Below are 23,016 nucleotides of genomic sequence, written 5' to 3' on the forward strand. Positions count from 1 at the left end.
GTACAGTACAGTAAATACACACAAACATAGAGCTCACACCTCCTGAAAAACCCAACATATGGTTTCTCAAAAAATTTGAATATTACATCTGATCAATGGAAAATTCACTTTAAACAAAGAAAGAAAAGCATCTTGTAATACTGAATGATAGGAAGGAGTGTGGAGTTATCCAGCACACAGTCGCTGACACCTTCCGCAAGGAGGTTAAGCCAAAATGGCAATTTGCTGAAATGACGCATTCAAAGGATGAAGTGTGAAAACATGTTAAATAAAAATTGTGACGAAAAAAGAACTATGGTAGAAACGACGTAAGTGTGATTGCTATGCTTCATAATGAAGGTTATAGCTGCAGAATTTTGAGTACAGAAATGACAGATTACTGAAAAACATGTCCATGTACCATACAGCACAATGATATCTCTTGAAAAGGTTCAAAGTTGCAGTTATCACGGTTGCCTGTGTAACATTTTCCACATTTTCTTCCTTCCACTTAACTTTCTGCTAACATTTGACACTCACCAGTCATTAAAAAAGACAACATCAAATTAGAAGGCTATTTGAAGTAAATGTGCAAGATTGATTGGAATAAATGCTAATTTATGTGTCAATTTTTAAATCTCATTAGTATCATAAATCTACTTTTCAAACATACTTTATTTTTTTAGATGCATGTATTCGTGTGTATATATAAAATTTTGCACTTCTTTTTTCCTTCTTTTTTTTTTGATATAATGCAGCTGTGGGGGTCTTTCCCTGAAGACGCTTCGTGCTGCAGAGCCGATCAGTGAAAGCGCACATGGCCACCAAGTGGCGGTGATAAGTAGGACCTTTTATTGCTCTTGACGAACTGGGGACCCTATAACACGGGCTGAGGCGCTGCGCTGCTGCCCATTCCGACGACTCTCAGCAGAGATGAGGCTAGTTTCTTTTCTTCATCTACAGTTTTAGCATTTATGTTTAGACTTCGGCTGTAAACGCCGCATTCTTTATTTTTTCTAAAACTATACATTTCTAAACATTTCTGTTGCTTGGTGGATTACTGGCAGGTGAGCTGTGTTAATATACTTCATAATTTTGTTTTAGTGTTTTGCAGGTTCAGTCTTGTTCTCGGGATGTAATTCTTCATACTAATTTTTTTTCTCTTTTTTCTGTTTGGAGAATAATAAAAAAAAATTTCCCTGACATCCTCTTTTTCTTTCTTTCTTTTTTTTTTTTTTTTACAGACTATGGGTGACGTCCGAGACAACGTAAAACCCTTTTGCCATCTGGGAATTATGAACTGACCTTGATTATGCCTTGGCACCTGTAAGGACGCGAGGAAGACTTGGGCGCTCACGACCCCTCTCTTGGTGACCAAAACCACTAACGAGTCCTTCTGCAGAGAGGACGAGCTGCAGCAATGGAAACTATTTCCAATGAAAGTGATATCTGGCAACTGAACGAATCTTGGAGGAACTCCAGCCTCCTGAACGGGACCGGCGGGCTGAATCAAACGAACCCCCTGAAGAGGAATGAGGAGGTGGCGAAGGTGGAGGTGACCGTGCTCGCTCTGGTGCTCTTCCTGGCGCTCGCAGGGAACCTGTGCGTCCTGCTGGCCATCCACACCACCAAACACAGCCAGTCCCGCATGTATTACTTCATGAAGCACCTGAGCATCGCCGATCTGGTCGTGGCCATATTCCAGGTCCTCCCGCAACTTATCTGGGACATCACATTTCGCTTCTACGGACCAGATATTTTGTGCAGGTTGGTAAAATACCTGCAGGTTGTCGGGATGTTTGCATCCACTTACATGTTAGTTTTGATGTCCGTAGACCGCTGTCTGGCCATATGTCAGCCTCTGCGCTCTCTGCACAGAAGAAAAGATCGCTTCTATGTGATATTTTCCTGGCTCCTCAGCCTGCTCTTCAGCACCCCGCAGATGTTCATCTTTTCCCTCAGAGAGGTCGGCTCAGGAGTGTACGACTGCTGGGGCGACTTCGTGAAGCCCTGGGGAGCGAAGGCTTACATTACATGGATCAGCCTCACTATCTACATCATCCCCGTGGCCATACTGAGCATTTGCTACGGTCTGATCAGCTTTAAGATATGGCAAAACTTTAAGCTGAAAACCAGACGCGAACAGTGCATCAGCCTGACCCCCAAAACCTGCAAAAGCAACACGCTGGCCCGGGTGAGCAGCGTGAGGCTCATCTCCAAGGCGAAGATAACCACCGTGAAAATGACTTTTGTGATTGTGGTGGCGTACATCGTGTGCTGGACCCCCTTTTTCTCGGTCCAGATGTGGTCTGCGTGGGATCCAGCTGCGCCCCGTGAGGGTAGGTTGAATAAAAAGGCTGTTATAACGAGTGCGCGCTGTGCGCAAAAAGGTGGCTGTGCGCTACATGGTGCGTTACGCACTTGGAATACTTCAAAACGCCAGCACAGAAACCGATATCTCCCCCTTTGAATATGTTTTAAAAACAATTGTCATGTAAAAATATGCAATTTATTATTGTTAATTCATTTGACTTCAACAATTAGTGCCGTTTTCTACGCACAAAAATCATTGGTTTCATCAGTTACAGTAAAATTAGACCTTTTCGAGTCTCCTCAAATATTCATCAGAATGCAGAGGACTTACACAGTGTGACTCAGTAATCCCGAGAATTTACACCCAGATTACAAAGGAGGTTTTGTGTTTGTACCATTTGGCGATTTTACCAGAAAATAGCCAGACGCAGCTCAAAGATAAAGTCGGTATATAATTCCATAAGCTGATCACAAACAAGGAAGGTAAGCTCTGAAAGATGTATGTGTTGATTATGTGACCTTCCAAGAGCCAAAAGTTCCACAATCCAACTCATTAATAATTGGATAAATAATTATTAATATTAGTAGCAAAACAAATTAACATACAAACCCCCTTTTTTGTAATGATTAAATGAGATATAAAATATTCTAATAATTAAATATAAAAATAATTAATTGATGTATTCTTTACATCTAAAAGTTTATACAGTTATTTTTCCAGTTTATTTTATTAAACTATTTTATAGTCCTCTGTTGCAACAAACCACATTTTTTTATTTTATGTTTTATTTATGAAAGTCAGGGGGCGGGACGAACACTGCCATAGGCCACTTGATTGGTCAGCAGTTACGTTGCAAGGCAGGATATCCAGATATTTCATGATGTGGCGCATCACAAATGTAAAATAGACAAATGCTATAATTATTATATCATACATCTTAGCAAATAAAGGAATCAAATCTAATAAAATATTTTGATTGCTGGATTTCTAAATGTTTTAATGTTCAAAACTAGATAAAAAAAAATTAATTATTCAATCAATATATTAGTTTACGTTTTTAATATTCAATATTTTAGCAAATTTTTAATTTATTAAATTGTGGCACTTTTGACCTATGGTAACAGTTATGCTCTTTCTGAGGTCCAAGTTTCCCAGTAGAGCCAGAAGGTTTGTCAGGATGTTTTCCTGTTCCTGGAAAGCAGACATGCAAACGTGTTGATGTACCGAATGTCGATAAAAATGTCACAGTCATCTTATTTTAATGAATGCAACATTGCTAAGACGTGTCGTGTGAGTTAAGACTAAAGGATCAATGGTGTTGCTTTAAAGGAAAGGATGCATGCAGAATTGTACAACTTTCCACAGACTCTTCCTGAGCTGCAGAGGCTCATTGACGGCTAATCATTAATCAAATCAGTGTGCACAAGCGTGCATCAGGCAGCTTTAGTGCCTGTGGGGGACTTTGACATTTAACCACAATAAGTCACTAACAGCCACCTACTGCATGGGGTCTATGCATCTACTGTGATCTACCACACCTCTGGGTTATACACTTAAATATGTGTTCTTTTTTCTCTTTGAGTAAATGCAATTCAAAACACTGTATCCTGAGTACGAGATAAAGGTGTAAAAAGAAATACAAATAATGATTTTCTAGTTCAACCCCAGGGGTATTTGTGAACTAAGAGTTGAAAACAGAACCATACCATTTGCACCGGACAACTATCAACCTCAGAAAAAAAAAATATAGCACAAGACAGAAATGGTGAGAGGTTTTCTTGCAGCACAGAGATGACGTGTTTTTAACCGAGGTGGTTCTTGCATGAATTGTACTCGGAGTGTGTCCATTTTTTCTGCACACACAAAACACTCTGCAGATGAAACTTTGGGATTCAAGAAATTTTAACTAAGAACTAAAAAAGTGTGATTTTTAACTTCAGGTATTTGCACTTGGCAAAAAATAATAAGTTTGAGGCATGTTCTTTACTCAGGTGATTCTAACCCCAAGAAACATTAGAAATACTCTGTTTCCACAAACAGAGTAAACAATTTAAACATTCAAAAACAATGTTTTAAGTAAACTCTCTTCAGTGCTTAACAATCCAGTGTAGCGTTGAGCATTTTACGTATTTTAGAACATCAAAGTCAGTTCACATTTCCTACCATTCTTTTAGCAAATTTAGCAATTTTTATATCTCCAATTGAACTACATGTTTTTTTTGTAATTGTAATTGTTTGTAATTGTTTTCACCTCTGAAACTCGGAGCCATTCGAAGGCATAAGCAAACTAAACTGCTTATTATACCTCCACCATGTCAGTAGGGGGCGCTCAAGAGCTCCTTTCACACAGATTCAAGCACTATATTAAAATTTTTCTTAAAGGATCTTATTCTGTACTTTGAAGGTTGATCAATAGCTATTTTAATATCATAAAAAATCATTTGAATACAAAACATAAAATTATTTAAGATTGTTAATTAATTAGCTTTGTTATTTAAAGTGGCATGTTGTATAATTTCTGCTGCTGGAGTCATGTTTCATGCTGCAAATTAATTCATCAATAGATGGAAAAAAATTCAGTGCTAGTAAAGAGAATCAGTTCTTTTGCTGAACTCGGACTGAAACTTTGTAAACTAGGAGAAAAACAAACTTGTTTTGATTTACTAAATAATGGATTTACATAAAAGAAATACAATGGCCGACCTTGGACAATTCATTTAAAACATTTTGTGAGCCCCCTTTGTTAAATTCTGCTAAGGGCCAGTTGCAATCCTCGGCCAGCTATTCCATTTCTGTCCATTTGATGCATTACAAGCAAAGACACATGCTTGATGAAAAAGTAATTGGCTCTGACGCCGCACCTCGCTGTTATATTTAGAGGAATAGTGGCCAGAAAAAGGACAAAAAAAGCTTCAGTGTGTGGAAAAAGAAGAAAACGATTAATCCATATCCCGTTAGGGAGGGCGAGAGGAGGAGGCTGACGTCTGGACGTCAGCGACACTTAGTAATGGCAGAGTTTGGCTGCGACAAGTGCCAGTGTTTGTGTACAAAGGAGAGCAGGAGTGTCATCTGTGTGTGCTGATAAAGAGTTAATTAGACGCAAAGAGCAAACTCGCCACAGACAGCTTGGGAAATAAACCTCAGCCAAGCGGAAAAAATGTCCATATTACAAATACTGAAAAATATCAATGATGGTTAGTTTTTTTAAACAATCATAAATGGTACACCACATTGTCACATGATCCTGCATTAAAACCAGCAGTAAATACACATCCTTAAAGGTAATCAAAGGTGTATTTCTTTGGATTGAAGGAAATAAATTCTGTTTCTCAGGGTCACTGTGGATGGGAGGATTTGTTTTTATGCAAGGTGAATACCACCTGTTTGCTAAACTGAGCCTAATGACAAACAGACCCCTGCTTGTTTGACCTTGGTTTTCCCCTGTATGTCGAGCTGCATGAATGTGAGGATTTATCAGCCTGAACCAGCAGGAAACTCTCTGTTATCTAGCCATTAATACCCCCAGTCCCTATGAGATCTGTTCCTTTTTACATAGAATAATAATGAATCATATGTCGCTTTACAATCTGAAATCAGAAAGGGAAATTTTAAAGCTGATAAAAATTGCACCATATATATATATTCTTTTTTTTTTCCTCATGCAAAGTGTTGAGTGGTGAAAAACTCTGGTGCTCTCTTTCCAATCTGACCGAGTTTGAGTTATTCTATCACAGAAGAACAGCTGACAATTTCTGATTCTAGAAATACAAAGCTGGTAGAGACATGCTCCAAAAGCCTTTCTGCATTTCCTGCAGTGAAAGGCGGTTCTACAATACAGACTAAAGAAAGCTGAATCCAAATGAATGCTAATCATTTCACCTTTTTATTCATGAAAAAAAAACAAACTTAAAACCATTCATTGGGTATGGATACATTTTCAAGGCACTTGTAATAGATTTCTTATGGGGCTTTAGGTCTGACACATAACTTGAGTTTAGTCGTACAGACAGAAAAGAAAAAAAACTTCAGAACGTTGAACGTTGACTTTGTCATAACAAAAAGCAGCTTTATTGATTTCTGCTCTTTATGTCTGAGTTGGGAAACATTTTATGCACAATGTAACTAGTTGTCAATAAATAATAATGTGTTTTTAGTTCATTTTATGACTTTTGTTGACATGTCGTAGTGTTACAACACATTATGAAAAATAAAACGTTGCTCTTAATTTTTACAATCTGGAAATAGGTTAGGAAATGTAAAAAGTGGTAGCTGTCTTTTTGTACTTTTATCTTCAAGTTAACTTTAAAAGGTACAAAGCTGCTGAAAAACAATGTCAACATGCACAAAAATTGGTTGATTTTATTTTGTTTTTCTAAAAAAAAGAAAAAAGAGAAATGATGGATCCCACTGACTGATCACTTTCACCTTTACACTCAATATTTGAGCTGTTGGCTCAGTAGGTAATACCAAAACAAGTAGTAATGCAGTTAAACGTGCGCAATAATGATCAAGTGTGAACATTTAAGTTACTTTTCTGCCTCATCAAAAGCATAACTTCATCTTTATTAAATAAAAAAAAAAACATGATCATGCAAGTCATAATCTGTTTCCTCTCCAAGAAACGAGAAGTCAGCTTCCTGACAAGGGGATAATATGTAAATATAATATGCAGACGGGTTTACCATTTTTAGTACCTGATTGGGCTTATCAGCATCATTTCTGAAAATGTCAGAAGACAACAAAAATCCCCCGATTCTCTCTGAGGTTTGTTGGAGGGAAATCAGCCGCCTGCATGTGTGATTTCACATTTAGCCGCCAGACAGATTTCATTATGTGGTGGACAAAACAGCTGAAGGTTAAACCTTGACTCAGACGAGCTGACACAAACTCCACAGAAGAAAAAAAAAGAATAAGATTGTGAACAGAAGCATCTTGTTGCAGTGGTTGCTGCCCTTGGCAGCTGACTCACACCCCACTATTGATTTGCATTATGGGTTTTTAATGGGCACAATTTCCACCATTCAATCTCCAAAGTCTTTCTTTATTTTTTATTTTTTTGTAAAGGTCAGTTCTCGTGTCTTTTACAAGGAAGGAAGCACAACTCAAAAGCTTTTTTTTTGCTTTTTAACATTGAATCTAATTCTGTGTTAAAATCTAAATGAGGTTACCGCTAATGCATGTTTACCATCCACGAACAACAATCAGAGTTAAATGAATTTCTCTGGAGTCTTTTGGACTGGACAGAATCAGCCCTGACAGCCACACAGATGTACCACCCGCAGGGTGATTAGACTGTCGCTTCATTTGCCTTGTGATCTATCATCCCCCCTGTGAGAGACTCCATGAGCCAATTCAGCAACGGGCCTTTTTTTTTTGTTTCTCCGTGAAGCCACATAATATTCAAATTAGATCCTGGCCCCACTCTCATCTGCTTTGATGATAAATTCCTGATAAACTCCGGTTGGTCCTTTTTGCACCACCTGCCATTGCACTACGTTCCAGAGGTCGCAACTCCAAGGTAGATGACACAACCTGCGACACGGCTAACTAAGACTGACGCGGCAGAGTCACGTTTTAATCCGTGAGCATGACCCGTAGAGGACAGCTCTTCTTAATCATGTGTGGTGTTGTAAGAGTTTCATGCCCCCTATGATGGCATTTTACTCTGCAGTTTCTAATGAATCCAGGGGACAGAAGCAATAAGATTAGCTAGGGCACAGGCAGACCGAGAGAAAGATTAGCAACCACTGAGACGAGGTTAAATACAGGATACAAACCAATTACATGATCTGAAACTCATTTGCCAAATGTCAGGTGGACGGCGGAGTTAGCAGTGTAAATGTCATCCAGCGTACCACTTCAGGTTGCTTTCTGCAATCTATCGCTGCATCACTGGGCAGGAAACAGTGTCACCTCTTTGAATCTGACAAACGTCTCTGCAGAGTTCGGATTGGTGTCGACGGTCAGCGATGAGGATTGAAGCAGACACTGTGAACCAATTTCATTCTTGTAAAAAAACAGCAAACAACTTTTAGTTTAGCAAAACTAAACCTTGACACACCTGCTCTAAAAGCGCATACAGAGTAAATACCTGTTTGTTCCCTCATTAGTTTGCTAGCATTTTCTGTTTGCCTTTTGCATATGAACTCAGCAATGAAGTACTGAAACGTTGACACCAAACTGAAAGACTAAAACATTCAGATTGAAAACAGTCATTTCTGTTTCCTGCATCATTTCCCAGAGCACTGAGTTTCAAAGATTTAGAAATTTAAGCACACTTTCCTAAGCAGTGCATTTGCATGCTGTTAATAATTCCCTTACCAAGTAGCACACCAAGACCATTATTCCTGTGGGGGAAGAAGGAAAATTCATGACTAAGTATGTGCAAAAAGAAAAACCTTTCAGTGTTTTCTGAGGGCTACAAAGTCACGATTGCAGCTGTTACAAAAGAAAAGTTCAATCATTTCCTGCAATCTTCTGCATATACAGATCGTGTCCCACTGAGAACAACTTTCCTGCAAAATCGACCAATTTTCTTTAGCCCCTGACTATTTGGCCTCCTGTCTGCTCAATTTCACTATTCTGAAGCCAAACGTGCACATTTTCCATCAAATGTTGTGGTGAAACATGCGGGGAGAATTTGATTTATAGTTGAAAGCGGATATCAAAAGACACTGTATGAAAAGATAAATAAAATGTTCCCCTGCTGTCTGAATTTACACCAGGCTAAAATGTTCCTCTTTTATTTGTTTTCTTAATCTCCATCTGGCATTTCTCACATTGAGATTGACTTTAAAAATCCTTGGGAATTCCAGATGATGTAAGTTTTTGATAGTTCAAATAACATAGTTTGAGTTAAATGGACGCACACCTGTGCAGGTGTTTTAAGGAACACTTTAAACACTTTGCAGCCCTACGTGACATCGTGAGGAACAATCTAAAAAAAAAAAAGAATTAGCAAAGTTATCAGGGAGAAAAATGTGAGCGTCTTCCCTTCTGCCTCATCCTCAAATACAATTTCCTGATCACGAAGGTGCCAAAATTGTCGGTCTAAATATGTATATATGCCAGTATGAGCACACTGGGTGTTAACAGGTAAACCCCAAGTTATACAGAGAGTGGATTAAGTACAATAAAGTCAATATTTAGGAGTGACTCTTAAAATGCTCTGTTCTCACTCAAAAAAGTGGGAAGGAATGAAAATACTGTGGCTGACAGATGTGCAAGTGCAGCAAATGGCAAGATGAGCTGCAAACACACGAGTGATGCAAACTCCAAAACACAAAAACACAAATGCTGCAGGAAAATGCTGGAAGTCTGGTCACCTTTGAAAATGAGATGAGACATCTCAAGTTTTTATATTCAAAATAAATAAGTTTAAAAAAAATTGTTGGAACTTCCATTTTGTGGAGCGAGTTTCATATTTACTGTTGTTTGTTTTTAATAATAGTGGCATTTCCCCCTTGCTTCTATTTCCTGTGGTTGCACCATTTTGGTTGTTGATCGCAGCAGTTTCTGTCTTCATTTGTTCTGTTGATTTTGTTGTAGGTTTTTGCTCCTATTTTCTGTGATTGCAGCATTTTTCTGTTGCCTTTGGTTTTTTATGTGTTGTGTGTTTTGGAGTTTGCATCGCTCATCAGTTTGAAGCTTGTTTTGTTTTGTTTTGTTTTGTTTTGTTTTGTTTTGTTTTGTTTTGTTTTGTTTTGTTTTGTTTTGTTTTGTTTTGTTTTGTTTTGTTTTGTTTTGTTTTGTTTTTTTACCGTTTGCTGTGCATTTGCACCTGTCAGCCACTGTAGAAGAAGTCTTTATGACCGTGGAAGCCTATAAACCTGACTAAAGAAGAAATACATTTTTCAAACCCAACCCAAAGGACCTACAGTAAACGAAGAAAAGTTTAATCTGATATAATGTCAGAAAGTGAGAATGAAACAGTATTGTTTTCCTTTTCTGCAATGCATTTACATATCTGCTTTTGCATGAATCTCGTAGAGAGCCGTCTCTTGCTGAATGCATATGGCTCATTGCTAGAAGACATTTTTACTATGCTAGCTATTAGTCATTTCTTCAGAAACACAAATGTTGAAACCACCAAAAAACACCCAATGCAATAACCAGATGTTATGGCAAAAACAAATAATAGTAAACAACTAAACCGTAACATTTCTTCTAAAGGATTGGGTCACTTGACTGTGCAACATTGCAAAGCTGTGCTTCTAAAAACAAGACAAAAAGAAAACTGAGATTTGATTTCTGCAAGTTGTTATTATTTCTGATTGCACAATTATTTAATAAAAGTTCATGCTTCTTGTTCAAGTGGCTGGCACTGCTAAGAGGTAAACGGTCTGCACTTGTATAGTTTTTATCTGGTCCAGAGGACTTCGATACATTACATTCAGCCTTTTACGCACAAATTCACACGCTGACGGTAAACCACAGCATGACCACAGCTGCCCGGGGGAGACCAGCAGGAGCGAAGCTGCCATTCAGTCGGCTCCACAGGACCCTCTGACCATTTTTATTTAAAGGGCTCAGGATAAGAGCAGATAAACAATGCAAGAGTTTAGCCTTAACCCCCAGTCTAAAATCAATACAGGGAAAATCCTACAGCAGCTGGTGTTGGTTTATTTATGACTGTAGCCACCCCTTTTTAAATGTATTTTTTAAAAAGTCATGTCTTAATAAGCTAAAATAAAATCTACCTTCTATTACATTATTAGCTGCAAACACAGGAGAGATGCAAACTCGTTTATAATCAATTGACCTGATATCTAAAATGCTTTCTTCATTACTAAACTAGCTGATTGAAATGAAGTTAATTGTTTAAATATCAGCTTTTAAAAAGGCTCCTTTGAGGTAAATGTGTGGCAAGGAAGTACACGTATAGTTGGGAAGTTGAATTATGGCTGTTTGTTCCTGAAATGGTCTGTTCTAAATGTCAGTGCTAAACAACAACAACAAAAAACGCATTCTGTAAATCTTTTTTTTTTTTGCTAACACAAAACCAAGTGTCGACGGTGGATGTTTCCACCAGCACCTCCAAAACGTCTTAGAGAAAAACCCAGACTCAGTTTGTCTTTCTCATTCCGTCAAACGGCAGTAACGTTTCTCTTGTCTCCCCGTTTGCAGCCATGCCCTTCATTATCTCCATGCTGCTTGCAAGCCTCAACAGCTGCTGCAACCCCTGGATCTATATGTGCTTCGCTGGGCATCTCTTCCACGACTTGAGGCAGAACTTTCTGTGTTGTTCCGCTCGCTACCTTAAGTCATCCCAGTGCCGCTGTGAGCATGACTTTGACTCCAGCCACAAGAGCAACTCGTCAACCTTTGCCATTAAGAGCACCAGCAGTCAGAGGAGCATCACACAGACATCCACCACGTAAGTCCCTGGCCTCCTTTTTTTTCCCCCCGGTCTCCCAAGCTGCCCACTCAGCCTCTCACTACATGCTGCTCCCCATAAATTTTCCAGCGGTTCGATTTTTTTTTTCAAAATGCCTCTCTCTGCAAGACTTCCTGTTAAAGCCCAGAAGGGGGAAGACAACCCACACAGTCCTTTCATTTCTGCATAAATTTATTATTTAACTGTGAATCTGAAAACATTAATCAACAGAATCTCTTTTCATGAATTTCAATGAGATAATCACGGACTAAAAAGAGTGACTGAATGAAACTTTTTATATGTTTTTTTTTTTTATTGCTATATACTTGATCTAAATGTACAAAGCGTATCTTAGTGTTTATTGTGCACACAAACTGAATAAAAAAGACTATCTGACGAATGTTGATGCGCTGTAAATTGTTACGGTTTTGTCACCAGCAAAGCTAATGGGTCCAGTTTGTCTGTGTTGCTATTATGAATTTATTCCTCTGTTATAAATACGATACGTATCCTGTTGTTCAGCTTGTTAAATATTTGCACAGATATAAACTGTTACTTCAAGGTTTTGTTAAGTTTATTATGCCATGCCTGTCTCTGCTAAACGTTGGACAAATGGTTGAAAAACAATAAAAGAAAATGAAAGTAACAACAGGTTTTGATTATGTTATTGTTTGTGTCCAGCTGATGTACTTCAGCTGGGAGAATATCAGCCTGATATGAATGTCATCATATACGGTAGGGTTTTTTTTTTATTGTGATTATTGGGATGTCAACATATATTTGGTGTTTAAACTGTTAAAATAGGAAGTTATAAGCATCCTTAGAGGATGTCTCATGTAACTTAACCCCTGGAGGTCCACCGTTTTGACTCCTGAACACATACTGTATGTGTGCCACAATTTCTGAATTTTATTTGGAGAAGTTATGTATGATCTTCCTTCCGGTTCACTTTGCGTTGATCTATCACATAAAATTCCGATTGAAATACATTGAAGATCGTGGTTGTGTGAATACCTAACCGTGCAACGATGGCCATTCTCTTAATAAGAGGGGAATTACAAACAGCAAGACCTGCTGAAAGATAAACATCTCTCAGCATAGAAATTTCACCAGATAAATAATAATTTTAAATTTTTCGCTATTTATTTCAGGTTTATTTTTCTATTTCAGGTTTATTTTTCTGTCTTCAGCTGATTACTGAGTTCCCTCTTTTGTAAAAGTATAAAATCCAACAGTACGTGTCTCCATAAACTGTCTTAGATATTGAGACGACTTACTTTGCAGATATAATTGACCACTATAACCATTTAGCAGTTTCTTCTTATATTTGCCATGTATCACAACCTGTATGAGGAGAATTATGCAGCCTGCCAACTTTTCTAAGACGTTTTTACAATCCTCCTTTCCAAATACCTTAAACTATGTAAGGACTTTGAGACAATATTTTATGGATCGTTTTCAGTTTTGTTAACATGAGTGTGGAAGATAAGAAAGATTTTCTGTTGTTTTTACCAAATTTGTCCATATGACTTTCTTTCTAAAGGTCATCAGACTGGATGTTCATATAATTTATTCCAGGAGGATTTAATACATCCCTCTTCCATAAATCCCAATTTGTCTTAGTTTGTTTTTGTTTAAGTTACTTACTTTTGAGTTTCAAGTTTTCCTTTTAAAAATGTTAATAAATGATAAATATAATTCAGAGTATATTTTTCACGCTCATCCAGCCACGGTGTTTCTATTCCACTCCACTGGACAACCCCACTGTGTCATTCCACACCACTTACTGGTCAACCAGTGCAAGAGCATAAACCCGTCTTCAGACCAACATGGTCGACAGACAGTAAACAATATTGTGCACCTGAATAAATCTGACCAGAGTTTCTATAGCATGAGTAAATAATACAGGTGTCAGTATCAAGCTAAGGATTAATATAATTGTTATTGAAATTTTGGTTTTGAATTAGGAGGAAATTGCAATTTATCATCTGCTTATTCAAGTAGACATCATGCATGTCTTTACTTAATCATTTTTTACAGTTACTGTGACTATTATTCTTAAAAATACTTCAACATCAGTAACTTGTTTTCTCCGAAACAACATCTTTGCAGATTAGTTGAATTGTGTGGTGCATACATTTAGTGCTTTTGTCTGTTCTGTGCAGGACACGAACGAGAGCTCTCTAGGGAAGATGGTGAAGCTAATGTCAAAGTGAAGTGAGTGTGGAGGTATTACCAGCCACTCACCTAGAATTGGTAACAAACTCAGGATATATATCAGCTATTTAAATCGGATGAGTTGTATCCGAAGCCCGTCTGAAACATTCAGGACGACGGCCCTTGAGACTGGAAAGGCTCAGTGGCTAAGCCAAGGAAGTGGAGGGGAGCTGAGAATGCTAAAAAGTCTGGATAATGCTGAAGAAGATTGTATTTGCAACCTGGTGCAGCTTTAGGACAAAAGCAAGGGAAATATCACTTATTCAGAAACTCAAAATGGACCCGATTAAAAGTAGAAACCTTGTTTTTATGTTCTCCACTTGTGATGAAACAATAAAAGTTAGAATTTCCATTTCTTTTCTTTTTTTCTTTTTTGTTTTGGGGCACAGGAAATATATTTTTTAAATTATCTGGACTAGCTGAAAAAAAGAAACTAAGGTCTCAAAATTGAAAATGAAGAGCTTAGAAGCATGCGACTACAATATGTAGAGAGCACAGGAAGAGTTTTTCACTGAGCTGAACAGTGTTAGAAGATGGTTAAACATGTAACTGGATAAGTTTAACAACAACAATTAGTTTTTAATAGTTTTCACACATTTTGACATTATTAATTGACTTGCCAAATACATATTTTAGTCTAAATACCTGGATGTACATGTAGAAACACTGATTAAAGAAAAAGAAAGCTATTTTTTTCATGCCTAAAGACACAAATTACCTGAGTGAGGATGTAAATTCATGCATGAAGGATTACTTGCATATGTCGCTATTATTAAAGAAAATGTACCATTATGTTGTTAATGTGGCTTTTCAGCTGATTGAAAGTGTTTGAACCTTCGTTAGAAATTGAATCTCATCTCTACAGACATTTTCCAACCTTGTTGGATCCCAAACACTCTTTTTTTTTCTTCAAAGAGCAAATAAATTAAATATTGCATGAAAGGTTTGCAGGGAAAAAAATAAATAAATAAAAGACCAGAACGCAGTGAGCAGAGTGAAAAACAGCAATGTTATGAACAAAGCAGGGTGTGGTGGCAGTGAACCATTAAGAAATGGTCTAATGAAAGAACGCATGAAAAACACACAACAGCATCCTCTAGTGGGTCTCAGTTCTCTGGTCAGCGCTTCCAGGATGACAGAAGATTCCAAAAACACTTTGTTGCGGGATGATTTCTAAAGCTTTTTGCAAATGCATTAAATTACTGCATGCACTAACCTCTACTTAACTGTGAGTTTGTTATTCCAAACTAGCACAAACTGTTATAAGAGATGTCATATCTTGATGTACATAACAGACTTGGAAATCTATTTCTATTTTTTTTAAAAATCATTTTTCTGTACTGCATTATAAAGGGTCCTTATAAATTACACAGACAACAAAGCATGTATAAAGCACATACAAACAATCCCAAAATACAGGACAAAGTAGTTGTTTAAAATTCATTTCATTTCTTTGAGGTATATAGTGAACAGCATGACGGAAATCAGTAACAAAACAATGCAAAAACTTTTGAAAGGAACCAAATTAAATGCACAAATAAAACAATCTATCTTATGTATTTTTTGTGCATCTTTGTGAATTCTTGCTTTCTCTGGTGGATACATAAATAGTGCCTCTTGAGAATGGACACGTCTCTGTGCAAAAACGTCAGGATTTGTCATGTAAAACAATCAATCTGCAATAAATAATTTCCAAATTTTTCATGCTCATGACATGTCATGTGTCCCGTTCAACTGAAAATAACAAATCTGTCAAACGGTAAAGAGGTGCACACTCCTGACGAGTAAGTGACTGATGCTGTTTTGAGATCTTTCAGGACTCCATCTTCTCTGGGGGGGACTGTTCATTTAGTATCACTGTTGTTGGTCATTATTGTTTTTGAGCTTTGATGCTTTTTCTTTCGGCAAATATAATTGTAATCTCTCTGGCTTTTGTTAAAGGATATACATGAACAAATGTCATGTAAGTCCTAGAAAACCTGAACTTCATTTCTGATATATTTTTCTTACATTTCTTCTCCTAACAGATTTGTTTGTTCTTCATCTGGATCTAACAGGACATATACCACATTAGAAGCAAAAACATTCTTTAAATGATTCTTCGTGAACTCATTTTTTGCATCACAAAATTGTGTGTTTTTGAGTGTGTGTGTGTGTAAACTTCTAAAACCACTGTAGGTGTGAATACCGAGCTTCCCCTTATGACAGTGGACCTTCTTCTGCTTGGGTCAACCTAGACCTGCCAGAGCTGTCAGAGAGCCAGGCTGCCTGCTGCAGCTGTCACAGCACTTCTGCTGGCTAAATGCACACTGGGCATGTCAGGCTTTAGATCTCTGGCTCAGACTTCGGAGGGCGGAGAACAGCATGCTATACAGTGAGACGAGGACGAGTCGGTTGCAAAGCAAGATGCCAGGGATGGATTATTTTTTCGCGGTAAAAAAAAAAACACACACACACACATACCACACTTTCTCTGGTCATATTTCAAACTGCAGAGTGAGTTCTTAGACTTCTTTGCGCAGTGCCACGCGGACGCTGCTGAAAATCTTGCCCAGAGCTTCAAAGAAAGGATCACAGAAGGTCTGGATGCAGAGTGAGTAAATGCGGCTGACGCACTGCGACTCAATCAGACAGCTCTTGATGCAGGGAACCACGGCCCAGATGTGGCAGAAGGAGATGCAGGCAAACAGGAAGCCCCAGAGCAGAGCGACTGGGATGCCAAAGACAGCAGACAGGACGCGGTAGCACCAGTATTTGGACACGGTGAAAGTGGTGTAGCTGAGCCTCCACACTCCGTCCAGGCTGTGCGTGCCATCGGGCTCTGCGATTACGTCCTCAAACTCCACCTAACGAGACAGTTTGAACAGGAGTCATTAGCACAGATCCTTGAGAGAGCACAACTTCTACAGCCTTTCTCCCAAGCATACCCATGAGCACCGTTAAACAGTTCCTGCAAATTCACATGGAGTGTAAAGTTGACCCTTTGAAAAGCCCAGAGTGCAGCACTCACACTCAGAGAAGCGAATAACCTGCACACACTTCACGCGCAGACAAAGTGGTGGGTCGGCTTTTAATGCTGCACCCAGTTCAAGTCAAAGAGCTTTATTCCGCCTCATTTTTGCTAAATCAAAGCTGGCCTCATGCAAAATTCATAAGAGAGTGGCTCCACAATGCTCCAATCTGTTGTTGGATTGCATTACGAGCCACCTGGTCCTCCTGGGGGAAAAAAGTAGGCCATTACATTCTCAGCTGAGGCTCGGCATCGAACTGCTGTCAGCTATCGTCAGTAATCAAACTTTTGCAGGCGGACACACACACGGCACATCTGAAGCTTTATCTCGCTCTTCAAATTATTCCATGGGAAAGGTACAGGAAGTTATAAGACGATTTCCAAAGGGAACAGCATGTAGGGATCTAACTCCGAATGAATAAATCACTGGATTAAAAAATAAATAAATACTCAACTCTATTATCTAGTTTCTCTAAAGTTTGGATCATTTTAAACGTTAATTTATATCTATAAAAAAAAAAACAGAGATAACATTGCACAGCAGAAACATCTACATGCTCTATTTAGATATAGCTGCACCGTCCAGTAAATTTTAATACCGTTGTGTAGGAATATTTTTTACAATAGTTTTTGTAAATTTCAAATTGTTAATTTGATCTACAACATAAGATCAGTATCTTATAAATGAGTCCTGTCTTCAAGGCTGCAGTGCTCAGCTTTCTAAAATCTGGCACAAACCGGTTGGTAAATGTTTCCAAAGTGAGTCATGGAGTCACCAAACGCTTGTTTGACAGCCTCATTTACACCCACCCAACAAAATATACTTATGATTACTTATTTAATAATATCAGCAACATATATATTTTGTGATATTTCCATAGCAACAAATAAATAATAAACAGTGGCAGAAAATCAGAGCGACAGTGTGTATCAGTTCCCAACTCCTTCCAGCCCATCCCCAAAATAAATCTTTGCTCTGCTCAAGCAACAGGAATAGCTCCTGGTCTATTTCAGGATTTCTCTGCTAATACAATGCCTGGTTCTACTCTCAGCACCTACTATTTGCAATTTTATCTAAATCTGCAAACATGCAATTAGAGACTCTGAGTTTGATCCCTATAGCCTTTTCTCATGACAGTTTCTTCTCTCTCCCCTTTCTGCACAAACCTTCACCACGTCCTCATTGATTTGCTTGGGGTCTCTGTTAATCAGATCGATCTCCTTGGTGTGGCTGTCCTTCACAATCTTCTCCTCGTTGGTGTTGTACTGGTACTGATCCGCCATGGTCGAGGCTGCGCAGGTCCCAGGTTTGGTCAAAGACAGGAGCGATGAGAACCTTTTCGGAAACTGCACACAGCAGTTCTCGGCTCAGTTCTGAACCTTTTCTGTAGCAAGTCTCTGACGCTCCCCGCTGACATGCCAAAGGACAGCTGCTGCATGTGCCCTGGTAGAAATGGTGGCCTTAGCCCCCACCCTGCACGCACGCACGCACGCACGCACACACACACACACACACACACACACACACACACACACATACAACTGTACACTCACACAAACACCATGTTACCACCACTGAGAGAAAAGGAATGCCTTAAAGTAGAACCAGAGTTGTGTCATATTTCACACGGAGTTGTCGGGTTAACTGGGACGGGTTTGCACAGTGGTACTAACTTCCACAACAGGAAAAAAAAGCACAAACAAACACACCCACATGGCTCCAGTTAGGTTTGAACTACTAATTACTTAGCTTTATGTCAGACGTGTCTTCATGTCCACATTTGTTGCGTTACATTCATGAACCCTTGATCTATGTCTTTGGGTTTTCATGAGATTTGTGAACAACACCGAGTAGTCCATAATTGTGAACTGGAAGGAAAATTATATAGTTTTCAATTTATGAAACAATTGTGAAATTGTGGCGGCTGTTCACATTCAGCCTCCATGAGTAAATATTTGTTAGGATAGTTTTTCTCTCCAGTTACAGCTGCGGATGGTTTGTTTGTACATATAAACACTGACTTGTGCCTATTCCTCTTATTGTGCCTATTCCAGACTGGATGGAGAGTGTCTCTGAACGTGAATCTTCAAGTCCGACCACAGATTCTCACTTAGGGTTTGGTCTTGATCTTGATCTTTGTTCTGGACCGATCTAAAACAAGAACCATCTGAAGCTCTTCCAGCATAGAGTTATATTTATTTCCATTCATCTCTCCACCGGTTTTGATCAACTTATTTGCAGAAAAAAAAAGCATCTCCACAGCATAATTCGGCCTCCACCTTGTTTCAAAGTCAGCATGGTGTGCTCAGGGTGAGTCTCAGCTTTTCACCTGACACACTTTGCATGTTTGCAATTTTGGTCTCATCTGAAAATAGTTTCTTCTTCTTCTAAATGTTTTTGTCTTACATGGCATGAGACAAACATAAATGGTATATAAATAGTTTTTTCTAACTTCCCATTAATTATAAAGCAGCACGGATGGGACTAAAACCAACCTTCACTAAAGAAACTCTGGCAGAACTAAAGTGAGACGCTTTGACAACATTACCTTCATCCAAATAACATGAGCTGGCCCTCAAATTCATCTCAAAGCTCTGATTTGAACCAGGGGTTGATAATAAAATCTAATCTTCCTCCTAAATAAAATCCAGACAGCCTAAATTAGGCTTTGCAGTTGTTGCTTTCAGTCTTTGGATTCCATATCAGCAAGCAACATAAACAAACCCAAGCGAGGCAGCTGCCAAGTAAAGATTGCAGGAGGGAAGGTGATGCAGAGATACTCCCTATGAAAGGTGCAGGGAAAAAACTCCCAGCTATGCTACATCTCTCTCTGTCTCAATCAGTCGGTGTAAGAGAAGTACAGGAAGCGTGACTCCATAGTGTGACGTGCCATTCCTCTTTCCAGTTGCCCAGGAGCCGAGGAAGCGGTGGGAGGAGGGGGGATGAGATCAGAGTTCATGTGATTGGGTGCCAGGCCAATTAGACGTCTATTCTTGACCGTGGAGAGAGAGGGAGCTGGTTGGGCATGGAGGCCGGCAGACAGAAATAGCTGTGCAGAGAGGGACGTAGTGGCGTGTCTCTGTGTTCATGGGTATCAGTATGGTTAAATGAGACTGCACTGGCTCTTATCTTTCATTAGATGTCGGCAGCCAGGGCTCTCAGACCTGCGATCACATGGAGTGTAATTGGTGGAAGGGATGCCGCTGAACTTTTATTGACAGCGCACAGTTGGAGCTACATTTAAAATGTCGGCTGTGTTTCTTGCTACTGTATCGTCCATGCAACTTTGATTGTTAATGATTTATGTGTTAATTTGCAACAAGTCGTCCGATGCGCACCGTGTTTAGAAATGAGTCACGCAGGCCTGACAGCCTGTGCTGTTCTGCTGGACCAAAAGCACAGGAGCAACTTTAAAAGTAAACTTTTATGTATATCTAATCTCGTCATCTATATTCTGAACACTGTTTGTTAGAGGGTGTTGTATATCTATAGATAGATAAATACATGATCCTACAAAGTATACACTCAAGTTGCTCAGCCTGCTTCTCAGATTTGTTGTTGTAAAAACTGTGAAAACAGTAATCCTTTAATCTCAGTCAAATATATTATGTTCTGTGGTTTTGTAGAGTGACAAACTAATAACTTTAAGGGATATTAATACTTTCACACGGGCATCAGTGTGTAATCTCTAAAAGTAAATAGACTGGCAAATGTTTCCTATTATTGAAAGATTCTCTACAAGAATATCAATCATAATGTCCAACTCCAAAATCATACTTTTCAGTTTTGGAAAACAGTTAAACACACATCACCAGAACAGAAACGGAAAAATCTGTGGCAGTTTAATTAAAAATATTTATTTAACTGAGTGTAATCATTATTATTTCCCTTTTTTCATTGTGTCAATTTGATACATTTTAATGACTATTCTATTGTACTCCCAACAAAACTAAGTAAGGACAATTTAGAGAAAAGTTAAAGAGTACATTACTCTGAGGAAGGTTTTTTTTTTTTTTTGTCAGCAATTTGGGATCATTTGGTTGTTTTAGAGATTTCGTCCATGACGAAGAGTCATGGCGTTCTGCATTTCTGCTCCGTGTATGGAAAACAAAATCATCACATAACTCAGGGAATCTGGGGAAATTTCAGTGAGTAAACAGCTGCGGGCCAAGTTTAGGCTGGACAACTCGGATCATCTATCGTTCTGACAGCAACATATCAGGAACCATCACTCATGCTGGAGCTGATTTATATACACAGATAAAAAAAGAATATATTAAAATGTTAAACCAGTTTCTGCTGACTTTAAAGTGATGTCTTTACCAGCAAGAGCAAAGCGAAGCAGAATCACAATCTGAACATGTTCCAGAGGAATCGCTGCAGATGGAGAGGACGTGTTATTAATGTCAGTTTTATAAATGGTCCACTAAAACTCCAAATTACATTTTCTTCCAATCATGTCTTATTATTATTATTATTATTATTATTATTATTAATTGTTTGCATTTAGCAGCTCTGCTTGCATTTATTAGATTTCCGATCAAAACCTGAAGGAAAAGAGTCCAATTTCACTAAATGCCTAAGAATAAAACCCAAATTAGAGTAACTGTCAGGATTCATCTAATTTAGTGAAGTCATGTTTCGAAACGGAAAAAAAAACTTCAGAAGAGGAAAAAATAAACAAAATATCCTTCTCTCCTTACAAATAAATACAAATAATTGTTATTTTAATATACAAACCAATAAAAAATAAACAAAAATAACTTAGCACACCCTTTTAGTTTTCACTTAAGTATTACGTTTTGTGTTTGTTTCTTTGTTTGTTTGAAGTGTTAAATTAAACGACATGTCGTACTTCAAAAATGTGAAATGTCACCCAGAAGTGAACTTGAGGTATCTTAGCCTGCTGTCCATGTGATTCAATCATCATTACTCTAGAGCAGTGGTTCTTAACCTGGGTTCGATCGAACCCCAGGGGTCCGATGAATCGGTCTCAGGGGTTCGGCGGAGRCTCTGCCGCGGAGGTAAAGACACACTTGTGTAAAGTCGTGATGACGCCCCGCTTTGCCATCAGTTGCTGCAGAGGATCACGTTACATTGCTTAGCCAATCAGTGCTGCGGAGGAGYACTGATTGAAGGAGCTCCACTCAGCATGGATTTGAACTTGTGTCTTTAATTACTTCAACAAAGCTCACAGTTTTTACCATAATATAAGTCATATATACTCATACATTATATGAGTGTTGGTACCGGGCCGCGCAAGAAATAGTGAAATATTTCCGTTTTATGTATTATTTGAGTCTGAAGTATCTTTTATTTTGAAAATCCTTTAACCGGATTCTCTCGGTTACTTGCGCGCCAACACTGAGGCCACAAGCAGCAAAATGAGTAAGAAACAGATCAGATGTCTTTGGGCCTTTTCCCCTTCTTTGCGAAGGGGAAAGGGCCCAGAGAAGAGACAGGAGAATGGATTTATCCCGGACCGGTAGGTGACTCCCACATTACAAGCCGCTCTGTGTAACGTGAGGCGACCGGCTGCTAATGAGGCAATGAAGCTCCAAGCTGCTTCGCCACAGACCAAGCAGGCTGTGGATATAAGCAACACTTCGGGTGTTATCGTCTCCCATCACTCCCAGATCGGACCGTCTCGTTGCAGAGAGACAAGCTCAGGGCTCCCGTTAGTCATTATCGTGAGTTAAAGTTTTCACGAAAGTAAAATGTTTGTTTTTGTGGCGCATCTGTATCTTATTTTGAAGGGATATGTAAACGTTACCATAGCGACCAGAGCCAGAGCGTTTGGGCAGTGGTCAAGAGGAGATGAGTAGAGCTTGAGTCTTAAGTGTGGTTTTACGGAAGCGCATTGCTATCACGCAGGAAAAAAAAAATTCGAGCGCTATCACGTTATAACGTGATACGTATCTTGTTAAAACGTGATACATATCACGTTATAACGTGATACTATCTTGTTAAAACGTGATACATATCACGTTATAACGTGATACTATCTTGTTAAAACGTGATACATATCTTGTTAAAACGTGATAGTTATCTTGTTAAAACGTGATACATATCTTGTTAAAACGTGATAGTTATCTTGTTAAAACGTGATACATATCTTG

General features: G+C 38.7%; 2 protein-coding genes across 2 annotated transcripts; one reads left to right on the top strand and one right to left on the bottom strand.

The window, feature by feature from the left end:
- The first annotated feature begins 861 nt into the window (after positions 1-861).
- Positions 862-12,715, top strand: oxtra (oxytocin receptor a). Its single transcript, XM_008409849.2, has 3 exons — positions 862-1,046; positions 1,224-2,318; positions 11,420-12,715. The coding sequence occupies exons 2-3, from the start codon at positions 1,400-1,402 to the stop codon at positions 11,671-11,673; spliced, it is 1,173 nt and encodes a 390-aa protein (XP_008408071.1). The 5' UTR covers positions 862-1,046; positions 1,224-1,399; the 3' UTR covers positions 11,674-12,715.
- Positions 12,716-14,876: 2,161 nt separating this feature from the next.
- Positions 14,877-18,341, bottom strand: cav3 (caveolin 3). The gene is made up of 2 exons (XM_008409850.2): positions 18,064-18,341; positions 14,877-16,732 (listed from the first exon to the last, which is right to left on the bottom strand). Exons 1-2 carry the CDS (start codon positions 18,178-18,180, stop codon positions 16,391-16,393), a joined length of 459 nt encoding a protein of 152 aa, XP_008408072.1. The 5' UTR covers positions 18,181-18,341; the 3' UTR covers positions 14,877-16,390.
- Between the last annotated feature and the right edge of the window lie 4,675 nt (positions 18,342-23,016).

The sequence above is a fragment of the Poecilia reticulata genome, linkage group LG5 (genome assembly GCF_000633615.1).
Source record: "Poecilia reticulata strain Guanapo linkage group LG5, Guppy_female_1.0+MT, whole genome shotgun sequence".
NCBI classification, from domain to species: domain Eukaryota; kingdom Metazoa; phylum Chordata; class Actinopteri; order Cyprinodontiformes; family Poeciliidae; genus Poecilia; species Poecilia reticulata.

Bases quoted from the DNA above. Each gene is read 5' to 3' on its own strand.
- oxtra (XM_008409849.2), top strand. From the start codon at position 1,400: ATGGAAACTATTTCCAATGAAAGTGATATCTGGCAACTGAACGAATCT. The intron at 2,319-11,419 runs GTAGGTTGAATA...CCCCGTTTGCAG, and splicing joins TCCAGCTGCGCCCCGTGAGG to CCATGCCCTTCATTATCTCC.
- cav3 (XM_008409850.2), bottom strand. From the start codon at position 18,180: ATGGCGGATCAGTACCAGTACAACACCAACGAGGAGAAGATTGTGAAG. The intron at 16,733-18,063 runs GTTTGTGCAGAA...CTGTCTCGTTAG, and splicing joins TCAATGAGGACGTGGTGAAG to GTGGAGTTTGAGGACGTAAT.